Consider the following 12,198-nt stretch of genomic DNA (forward strand, 5'->3'; position numbering starts at 1 on the left):
CACTATGTGTGTCTGTGTGTACACACTATGTGTGTCTGTGTGTATACACTATGTGTGTCTGTGTGTATACACTATGTGTGTGTCTGTGTGTGTACACACTATGTGTGTCTGTGTGTATACACTATGTGTGTGTCTGTGTGTGTACACACTATGTGTGTCTGTGTGTATACACTATGTGTGTGTCTGTGTGTGTACACACTATGTGTGTCTGTGTGTATACACTATGTGTGTGTCTGTGTGTATACACTATGTGTGTGTCTGTGTGTGTATACACTATGTGTGTCTGTGTGTATACACTATGTGTGTCTGTGTGTATACACTATGTGTGTGGCTGTGTGTGTATACACTATGTGTGTCTGTGTGTATACACTATGTGTGTCTGTGTGTGTATACACACTATGTGTGTGTCTGTGTGTGTATACACTATGTGTGTCTGTGTGTATACACTATGTGTGTCTGTGTGTATACACTATGTGTGTGTCTGTGTGTGTATACACTATGTGTGTCTGTGTGTATACACTATGTGTGTGTCTGTGTGTGTATACACTATGTGTGTCTGTGTGTATACACTATGTGTGTCTGTGTGTATACACTATGTGTGTGTCTGTGTGTATACACTATGTGTGTCTGTGTGTATACACTATGTGTGTCTGTGTGTATACACTATGTGTGTGGCTGTGTGTGTATACACTATGTGTGTCTGTGTGTATACACTATGTGTGTCTGTGTGTATACACTATGTGTGTGTCTGTGTGTGTATACACTATGTGTGTCTGTGTGTATACACTATGTGTGTCTGTGTGTATACACTATGTGTGTCTGTGTGTATACACTATGTGTGTCTGTGTGTATACACTATGTGTGTGTCTGTGTGTGTATACACTATGTGTGTCTGTGTGTATACACTATGTGTGTCTGTGTGTATACACTATGTGTGTCTGTGTGTATACACTATGTGTGTGTCTGTGTGTGTATACACTATGTGTGTCTGTGTGTATACACTATGTGTGTGTCTGTGTGTGTGTGTGTCTGTGTGTATACACTATGTGTGTCTGTGTGTATACACTATGTGTGTCTGTGTGTATACACTATGTGTGTGTCTGTGTGTGTGTGTGTGTGTGTCTGTGTGTATACACTATGTGTGTGTCGTTTCATTTACCGTTACAACCGAGGTAAATGTGATAACAATACCACAATATGGAATTCAGGTCATTAAGCCGAGCCCTGTGTGTGTGTGTGTGTGTGTGTGTGTGCGCGTGCGCGTGTGTGTGTGTGTGCATGCGTGCGTGTGTGCGTGTGTGTGTGTGTGTTAAACTGGATATATCGTTCCATAATTCATAGAAATACAATGGAATGCTGGAACCAAATGGAATTGCATGTCATCATGACAGATTAAAATAGACAAATAAAAACACAAAAATAAACGTGTGTGTGTGTGTGTGTTTTCATGTACCTGCATGCATGTAGCTCATTAGTGTGTGTGTGTGTGTGTGTGTGTGTGTGTGTGTGTGTGTGTGTGTGTGTGTGTGTGTGTGTGTGTGTGTGTGTGTGTGTGTGTGTGTGTGTGTGTGTGTGTGTGTGTGTGTGTGTGTGTGTGTGTGTGTGTGTGTGTGCACGCTCCCAAACAGTCATTCTATGCTGTCAGTCAACGAGACAGGAGGAGGCACCTATCAGGCAGCTGCTGTCATGTCACATGACACAAGTTGTCATCACAGGCCAGTGTGCGTTCACAAACAAGCATGTAGGGACCCACTGTTCCAGGGGGGGGGGGGGGTTCACGTGCTTTCGAGCGACATTGTGCTTTTGTACTTATTTTATGCCATTATTATTAAGTCTGCACGTTTACATTGCACTACTTTTATTGTCTTTTATACCTATTCTTATATGTCTGCAATTTATGCATTGTTATTTTTTATCCTGTCAATCTGTGTGCTGATTGTATGCCTATGTTCATTTGATACTATATAGATAGTTATTCATATTTATTATTGTTATATTGTAGAAATGTGTGCGTTGAAATGTCTGTAGAGTCTCGACGACGTTGAAAATGAGGGTGAGACCTCAGTTGTCTTTTCGAGAATAAATAAAGGTTGATGATGATCATTTGTGTGTGTGTGAGTGTGTGTGCGCGTGTGTGTGTGTGTGCGTGTGTGTGTGTGTGTGTGTGTGTGTGTGTGTGTGTGTGTGTGTGTGTGTGTGTGTGTGTGTGTGTGTGTGTGTGTGTGTGTGTGTGTGTGTGTGTGTGTGTGTGTGTGTGTGTGTGTGTGTGTGTGTGTGTGTACCTGCAGCCCAGGCCTGGTCACCAGCAGCACTATGCTCCCAGCGTCTTGGCTCGACAGCAGAGCGACGGCCTCCTCACGGTCCTGTACCTCACAGCCGTTTATCTGCACATGTGAAGAATGTATCTTGTGAATAAAATAACACGGATGAAATAATTGATCTGTTGCGATTACACTCATCTGACGACAAAACAACAGCACGACCATAATCAATTTCAGTGCTGATGACGCAAAACGTTTTTTTTTTTTTTTATTATATATTGGATTAGTTTTAGATGATTGGATTATTAGATGATATATTGTAACTATTTATTGTAGGGCAAATACTGAGAGGGCTACATACCCTCATCTCGCCCCTTGTTGCCCATATGCACATGTCCAGAGTTAATTAATTATATTGATTTGTAGTGCTGTCAATCGATAAAAAAAAATTTCAACATGCGAGTCAACAAATGCTTGCTTTATGCAGCCATTTAACACAAAAGGATGACCCTCATGCGTTGCAAATCTGCATCAAATTCACAACAGAGTGATGCACAAAATAACTTAAAAGAAAATAATAATTTAAAACAATGAATAAAGTGTGCATGAAATAATAGGGGAAAGAAAACGTTAGGAACACACAAGGGCAGAGCAATCACACACCCCCCTCTCTCTCTCTCACACACTCTCCCAGCTCTCTTTCTCTCTTGCCCCTTCCTCATCTCTCTCACCCCCCTCTCTCTCTCTATATCTCACACACACACACACACACTTCAGAAACAAAAATAGTATTAATGAGAGCATCAATAATACACCTGAGTGAAGTCTAGTAAAAAATATATTTTTTTGAATTTTTTTTGAATTATAATTTGTTTTAGTTAATCGTGAGTTAAAAAAATTGTGGCGTTAATAGAATCGGGCGATAAGGGCGTTAATACCGCGTTAACTTTGACAGCCTTAACACTGCTATGTACCCCCCCCCCCTCCCCCATGCTGCTATGATGCCTGAATTTCCCCAGGGGGATCAATAAAGGAATATCTTATCTTATCTTATCTAAAATAACACAGATGAAATAATTGATCTGTTGGGATTACACTCATCTGACAGCAAAACAACGGCGTAATCAATTTCAGTACGGATGACTCAAAACTGTGAGATTATAGACATTAACATAGATTTACGCCTTTTGTATATAATTATTGTACACGTTGTACTGTATGGGTTGGGTTTTGAAGGCAATCTGAACAATAATGAAAAGTTACCAGATGAATCAACAATTTGTAATGAACTACATTCAAAGACAAACCTTCCCTGAACACACAATAATGTAAATTTGAAACACAGACGGTTTAAAAAATAACATCTTCATTCAAAGGACACGCATGTTTCCAGTGAGCGCTGATTGCACAGTACGCTCATTATACTTTGAACCACAGAATACGAGCAGAATGCTGTATTTCCACAAAGAGCACAGGGTGTGCAGTTCCAGTCATTTTGCCATCACCATGTACATGATAATACCGTACGTACCATACATCAGATTAGCATATTTACTCTGTAGCTTCGTGTATATACAGTATATCTATTCCATATAATCACTTGTTACACTGTATATTATTGTTATACACTTGTTATATACGTGTTTTGTGTTTTCCACTAAAGGGCGATTCCTGCGGAATCTCTTTTTTTTGTGTGGAAATGTCCTAAAACGAGCGTTTTTCAAAATGGTATAAAACGGAAATGTGCAGATGAAAAAACGATCCGTTTCGTACATGTTGACTGCAAGCAAGTCATTGATAAGCGATGGGCTTATTAGACACATAGCCATAATTTAAGATATAGTTTATGCGTTCGCAAATGTGCTCGCCCTCTCATTGACTTCAGTGGTGGCATTCAAGCGATAAATCGTGCGCCCCCTGCTGGCACTCAAAGTGTTAAGAGACTGTAGGTGTAAGGTGATGCCGCAGGGAGGGAGGGCAGGTGTCAGTGGGACTGTCACTACTCCCAGCTTGGGGCAGTTTAGGCAGGTAGGTTGTACGGCTCTGTATACAACAGGGGTGTAAAGTACTTGAGTAATTGTACTTTGTTACAATACTTAAGTACTGTTTTTGGGGATTGTACTTTACTCAAGTATTATTAGGTTTGTACTTTTACTCAATTACATTTCAGAGAAAAAAAATACGTTTTACTCCTTACATTTAAAATGCAGACCTACAAAGTACAAAGTACAAATCTTGCAGGTCCAACAATTTTAATTAGTATATTTGTTTCTCTGGCCGAACTAACGTTAACGTTATTAATCCTGCGGCCGCGCTTTATTTAAAAACAGCCAATCAAATCCCATCAATGGAAAATTAACCCGCCCAATCCCATGCTGATTGGTCCTTGTGCAAGACTATAAAGCGGAGATCTTTGATTAAACACCTGCTATCAGACGAATATACAGTCAGAAAAAAAGTTTTTACTTTGACTTTTGAGTACATTTAAAAGTAGAAACTTTTGGACTTTTACTCAAGTGTGTTTTTTAGCCAGATACGCTGACTTTTACTTGAGTACGATTTTGAGACGGTACCCATACTTTCACTTAAGTATAATTTCTGGGTGCTTTTTACACCCCTGGTATACAATCTGTGTGGAGGTCAGGAATCTCAGGTTCTTACAGGAAGTGGCAGGGGGTACTGGGTGACGATGACACTGCAGGCTTAACGTGGAGTGTGTGTGTGTCTGTGGGGGGGGGGGGGTAATTCTACAAGCAGCCACTTCCTAAGAGGACAGGGTCTACAGTGGAGGATAATTCATGGGTCCCTGTCACTAACCGATTTGGGGGTGGGTGATGAAACAGTCACCCATATCTTTCTGTAATGTCATAGAGTAACCAATGTTAAGTGTTTTCTGGTTTGTCTGTAATGTTGAGGGAGACCCTCTGTTAGCCCTTTCACTGCCGGTACCTTCTGTTAACCTAATCTTGAACCGGCCGGCGCGTTCAGACCGCAAATAATTAGTTCGGAACCTGATAAGTCGGTTCTCAGCTGGAACCGAACAGCAGAGGTTCGGCATTGCACTCAATCGATCCATTCAACAGGAAGCGATTTGCGACTGATATCAAAATGAGATTAGATTCAAATGTATTGTTATTTATAAAGTACAATACACCATCCAACCATGAGTGGATAAATAAATGCTCCAGAAATAAATAAATGCGTGGCGTGAGGCAGCCTCAGCGCATGAGTGCACACACACACACACACACGCACACGCACACGCACAGACACACACACACTGTATACGTGTTAAAATTTAAGTCTAATGACTTGTTTTTATTGGGTATTATATTAGTAAGTCCTACTGTAGAACATGACATATTAGCATGACATCTCATTTATACTGAACGACTGCGCAATTGGCTCTTGACAAGTGTAAACTATGGATTAGTTTAGTCACCGTCGTCAACCAGCACCTGCTAAGGGGTCGGACCCTTTAGCTCAACTGGTTAGTGCGGCTGCCTGTGGATCCTATGGTCAGTCACAGGTTAAAATATCTCAGTCACACAAAAAAAAATAAGAAATCATTAATTTATGCATTTATTTATCCACTCTGGTTGGATGGTGTATTGTACTTGTGCTGTATATTAATGACAATATATTTGAATCTAATCTCATTTTGAGATCAGTCGCAAATCCTTTCAGCGCTGCCTACCAGACTGCAGACCTTCGGGGACGGAGCTTTCAGCGTGGCGGCTCCCACCCTCTGAACTGCCCCCCCCGCAGAACTCCGCAACGCCCCGACTCTGGACTCATTCAGAACATTCATTTGATTGTTAATTGTGCTTGTAAATGGACTGCATTTATATATTGCTTTTATCCAAGCGGCGCTATCCAGTTCGGGGGTTAATTGTCTCGCTCAATGACACTTCGACACGCTGCTGAGAGGAGCCGTAATCAAACCGGGAACCTTGTGATTACCAGACGACCGCTCCACCTCTTTGTCTCTCTGCCACTTTCGTTCTGTCTTTCTTTCTTTCTTTCTTTCTTTCTTTCTTTCTTTCTTTCTTTCTTTCTTTCTTTCTTTCTTTCTTTCTTTCTTTCTTTCTTTCTTTCTTTCTTTCTTTCTTTCTTTCTTTCTTTCTTTCTTTCTTTCTTTCTTTCTTTCTTTCTTTCCTTCTTTCTTTCTTTCTTTCTTTCTTTCTTTCCTTCCTTCCTTCCTTCCTTCCTTCCTTCCTTCCTTCCTTCCTTTCTTTCTTTCTTTCTTTCTTTCTTTCTTTCTTTCTTTCTTTCGCTCTCTCTCTCTCTCTCTCTCTCTCTCTCTCTCTGACTCCTCCCTCCCTCCCTCTCTCTCTCTCTCTCATTCTACTGTCTTCTATCACACCCTCTCTTCTGCCTCTCGTCTCCTATCCGTCCAGCAGCAGCCCCATCCCTAACAAAGGCAGTGTAGGTATAGTGAATTAGCTCGGGGGGTGGGTTCTGGGGAGGGGGGGGGGTGGGGGGGGGGGGGGACGTCGTCCGAGCGGCGTATCCAGAAGACACACAATTAACTGCTGGCTGACAGCTGGCGTTCATCTTTTCCCTGTGAGAGTAATGGGGCTGTCAAAGGGAGATAATAGGACCTGCAGTAGTACAGCAGGGCTCGCCCCCCCCCCCCCCCCCTCCCCCAATCACTCACACTATAGCAGGATACAGTGCAAGTCAAGAGTGGTGGAACTAAGGGGGAACACACTGACTGTCTTAAAGCAACACACCGGCATTATGGGAAATGTCTCTTATACCTGTCTTCTCCACAGTCGGGCAAGAAGATAGATACCTAGTTCCGCTCTGTGGGTTCAGTAGAAAGTGAAGCGAGCCTAGTTTGACACTTGACTCCCTCGGGTCGTCAGCAACACATAGGCCGCGCGTGAGGTCGGTCGGATGAACGCTTCTGCGAGCTAGCCTATAGCCTATAGCGGAAATGAATGGAAGCGGATAATATGGCCAACAACACCTCTCCCGGAGTTGGAGAGGATCCTCTCTTCCATAACTCTCCAGCTTTCATTAATTTGTGCTAATAAGCTAGGCTAGCTTGCAGCCGTATAGCTTTCTACTGAACGCACAGAGGGGAAATTGGTATCTACAGTCAGGGGTGTAAAAAGTACCCAGAAATCGTACTCAAGTAAAAGTCAGAGTATCTGGCTAAAAAACACACTTGAGTAAAAGTCTAAATGTTTCTACTTCACTCTACTGTACTTAAGTACTAAAAAGTAAAAGTAAAAACTGACTGTCTATTCTTCTGATAGCAGTTGTTTAATCAAAGATCCCCGCTTTCTAGTCTTGCACAAGGACCAATCAGCATGGGTATGGGCGGGTTCATTTTCCATTGATGGGGATTTGATTGGCTGTTTTTAAATAAAGTGCGGGCCGCAGGATTAGTTAGTTCGGCCAGAGAAACAAATATACTAATTAAAATGGTTGGACCTGTGAGATTTGTACTTTGTACTTTGTAGGTCTGCGTTTTAAATGTAAGGAGTAAAAAGTATGTTTTTTTTTCTCTGAAATGTAATGGAGTAAAAGTACAAGTATACAAACCTAATAATACTAGAGTAAAGTACAAATCCCCAGAAACAGTACTTAAGTATTGTAACGAAGTACAATTACTCAAGTACTTTACACCCCTGGTCATAACAGAGATATGCGCTCAACGTCAGCTGAACGAAAACATTCCTTGTGTAGTAAATTGTACAAATCTGTTCACAGTCTGGAACAAAGGAGAGGTCTGTTAATTGCTGCTCGTTGGCTGAGAGGTAGCCTAATTATTAAGACCGGCACAGTCTGAGGTGTAGGCTACACACCCGCTCTCAACGCAAACTCTTTACAAGTGCGCCACATTTTTCAATCATTATTCTTGTATTAAAACGAATATTGCTCACACTCATCACAGTCCTGCATTCGCTGTTATTTATCAATATAGTGTTTATCGCCCTGGCTGCTTCCGCACCTACTGTAGCGATGTTGGTAAATCAGAAGCCATCTATTCTCATGACATGTTGTTGGTTCTTTTACGGCACATTGCAACAGTTCATTGGCCACGGTTGTTATTTAATGATAACCAGCTGCTGTTTGATTACATCCACCTGTTGTTTGCCACCAAGGTGTCAGCGATCGAAATAATACCGCAAATACAAAAAAAAGAGGCAAAAGAAACCCATCTACAGTACACACAACTTGTGTTCCTTTTTTTTATATTATTATTCTTTTTTGTTATTGAGAATGTAGGAAGGCTCAGAGGGAGACTGGGATTCTGGTGGGATTCGATCCCCAGACCAGCAGAGGGTACGGTACACATATGATTTGAAACGCTCAGGGTCTTATCCACACCACCTCTACACACGATTATGATGTATATATAAAAAATATATATATATTTAATCGTAAAAATCATAGCGATACACATTGACATCCGCTACGTTGTGCTGAAAATCCCACCTCTTGTTTTGAAGTGGATATGAGAGAAGAGAAGTGAATCAGTCAAGTGCTCTGAGAGCCACTTAAGGTATGTGGAAATGTAAGTGTTCTAACAAGTGTGAGATGGGCAAGCGAGCATAATTACTCTGAGGCCTGACAATTACACCCCCCCCCCCCTCCCACTCACATACAAACCCCACCCCCATTAATGACACAATCACACCACCTGATACATTTTTTGTAATCACACCACCTGATACCACATGATACATTTTTTGTAATATTACTTGTACTTGTTGTTAAATTAGCTTATTGTCATTTAAACTGCCTACTGTTATTTATTATTATTATATATATATTTTTTTTTAATCTTCATGATTTTAATGTCTTTCTCTGCCTGTGCACCGTCTGGGAGATTACAAGTCCACTGTTCATTGTAGGCTACTTCGTATCATCATATAATGACAATAAAGTTTAATTGATTGAGATACCGCCTCACCCCCTTACTTTTACACACACACACACACACACACACACACAAGCACACACACACACATGCACTCCCCCACACACTGATATGTGAGTCGGGCTGCCTGCTGGTCCATGCCAGCGGAGAGAGGGGGCCCTACACAGTCACTGAGCCCCTAGGTGCTTCTCAGTGCTTACAGAAAAGAAAGGGAGAGATGGAGAGAGAAACAGGGAGAGCGAGACAGACAGACAGACAGACAGACAAGAGAGAGAAAGACAGAGGTGCTACAGATGATGTAGTGCCTGGTGTAACCTGTGTTAAGGACTTTCATTACTTGGGAAAGTGTGATGATTAAATATGCATACCCTGTCTTCTAGCCTGCAGACAATAACAACTTGGCTAGTGCCTATAAACATCGGCTTAGAAGTGGCTTTTTGAGTGTACAGATACAGCCCTGAAAATCAAACCTCTACTGCTCCTCTACCACTACTCCACCACTCCACTCCAAACTGATGTTGTGACTCCTATTGTTCTGGACCGGGCCAGATTTCACACCTCCACTGCCTCCCACAGGCTGGGGAGATTTTCATCTTAAATTTGTATTCGTCCCAAATGTCCAGCCCCATCCAATTTCTTAGCTGTTTTCACTGTTTACTTATCATGCATTGCAACACTACTATATGGTCAGTTACCCCCAAGTCAGACTGCCCATATACAAATGATCTTGGTGGTCTGAGGGCAGTAGCCCCCGACCCCCTCCCTGGGGAAGCACTTAGGTTAAGTACCCTCCCTTTGTTCACGTTTAGACCCAGCCACCAGCCCCCAAAAATTAACACCTGAGTACTAGTTCTAAAGTGGTAGAAGAGTGGCAGAAGCGGAGCATTTGCTGATAGTCGACTGGTCGTTTTTTTAATTTTTTTATAAATATATATACATATATATATTTTGTATCATTCCATTATGGCTGTGGGGGGTGCTTAATGTCTGAAGGAGTCGACTGAAGGCTTCTTGTCCTCTGCGACAGCATGCAATTGGTCCACTGATGGATACATCTTGATATTTGTCTAGTCTAGTGTGTTCATTAGACGAGTGAAATCCTCTTTCAGTGCCTCTGTGCCTGTTTTCTTAGGCAGTTAGTCTCGCTGGTATGCGCGCCATTAGCGTTAGCCACGCTTCTAGACCGCTTTGCTTTTGGAAAGAATGATAAAAAAGAAATATAATTATAATACATTTAAAAAAATGTTGTTGTTGTTTTTTGTGCATTCGACTAAGAGGTCGGCAGCCGACTATGGCTCCTTTCGATCGATTAGTGTTGACTATGCGCCCCCTAGTGGCATGTGGTGGACACGCGTGGCTCTGTGTCTGTCTGGGCGCTCGCGATGATGGAGCCACGCTTCAGTTTGGATGGAGATGAAGGTCTGTACCTGTAAGATGCGATCTCCCTCCTTGAGGCGTCCGTCTTTCGCCGCGATGCTGTTGGGCTCGACCTGCGACAGGAGAAGAAGAAGAACCCCCAAAGAATCAATGCTGGTGGTGATGACACACAGACAAGAAGCCATTGTTCCCCTTCTGTTCTTTGCTAGAATAGAGAGTGCTTGCTCTCTCTCTCTCTCTCTCTCTCTCTCTCTCTCTCTCTCTCTCTCTCTCTCTCTCTCTCCCTCTATCCCTCTCTCTCTCTCTCTCTCTCTCTCTCTCTCTCTCTCTCTCTCTCTCTCTCTCTCTCTCGCTCTCTCTCTCTCTCTCTCCCTCTCTCTTTTTGTATGTTTCTAAGGACGCTTTACAAAGCAACAAAAAGACACATGAAGACATAACGATGAAGGACAGGGAGACGACTGGAGGCCGTGAGCCTCTGTGAACAGGTGGGTCTTCAGGGTGTTTGGAAGAAGGAGTGCAATGATGTGGCGGAGAGGTTCTCAGCCGGGAGAGAGTTAGGTTATTTATTTATTTTATACCCAGGGACAGTGCACATTAATCAACATCTTCAGTTTCCACATCGATATAAATGTGCCAGAATTTGCTAATGAGCTAGTTTTCATCTGTAGTCCCTGCCTAACATGCATGTCTTTATGGTGTGGGAGGAGCCAGAGTACCTGGAGGAAACCCACGTGAACACAGGGAGAACATGCAAACTCCACACAGAGAGGCCCCCTGCTGGGGTTTGAACCCAGGACCAATGTACAGTTTCTACGTCAAATGTATACTCTCTTTTCTGGACTCTTTTTGTATCACAAGCAGTACTGTATTTGCAAATCTGGTATGTCATAAATGTATAGATGTAGCAGTACTGTCTATCTGTATGTCATGTATGTTATGATGAATTGAAAATGGGGGACCCTGATGTAAACAAGACGAAAGTCTTTCTCTGGTCTGCATCCCCTTAACAATTGTATGTATTGAGCTGTACTGTACTGTACTGTACCCATTCTGCAATCTGTTAATAAAGGTTTCAATCAATCAATCAATCAATCAAACCTTCTTGCTGTGAGGCAGGAGCGCTGACCACTGCACACCGTGCCGTTCCATCATTCTTTTTGTAAAGTTTTTATTTGTCACGCTTGCATCATACAAGTACAATGGAAGTGAACATTTACTGTGTGCACCGATCACATATCAAGAGATAACTCTTCTATATAAAACAAAAAACAACAACTCAATAAGCTTCAATAGCAATAAACCTGACTTGGAGGAGGTTCCCCCCCCCCCGAAGTGTTCTTTATTTTATTTTATTCTTTTACAATCACAGGAGCAGTCGTCCTCCATTACCAGGGGCTCATCTCGAGCAGCGTGACGCAACGCAGGGTTTGAGATCACGGGACACGTTTGAATTCATATTTTCACATTCGTCCTGGGATTTAGGCGCTACGGTCTGCCACGGCGATGCCACACACTGACGCTGGAATGTGTCAACGACTATCCCACTGTGGTACATCGGCTGCAAATATATCCCCACGGCGGGGTGGGGCGGGGGGGGGGTATCTTCCTTTTATTAAATCTTGTAGGCGTGTGCACACAGAAGTACATTACACATGCAGTCCT

At 42.5% G+C, this 12,198-nt stretch overlaps 1 protein-coding gene across 1 annotated transcript in view; it reads right to left on the minus strand.

The window, feature by feature from the left end:
* The window catches only part of LOC311242171 (PDZ domain-containing RING finger protein 4-like), a gene marked incomplete at both ends in the record, with an annotated part of 27,189 nt that overhangs the window by 7,203 nt on the left and 7,788 nt on the right, over positions 1-12,198 (minus strand). Inside the window, 2 exons of the mRNA XM_084331120.1 lie at positions 2,283-2,384; positions 10,587-10,649. Coding sequence (XP_084187246.1) covers positions 2,283-2,384; positions 10,587-10,649 — 165 coding nt within the window. The remainder of the gene's footprint in view (positions 1-2,282; positions 2,385-10,586; positions 10,650-12,198) is intronic.

The sequence above is a fragment of the Notolepis coatsorum genome (assembly GCF_963971535.1).
Source record: "Notolepis coatsorum genome assembly, chromosome: 15".
Classification (NCBI taxonomy): Eukaryota; Metazoa; Chordata; class Actinopteri; order Aulopiformes; family Paralepididae; genus Notolepis; species Notolepis coatsorum.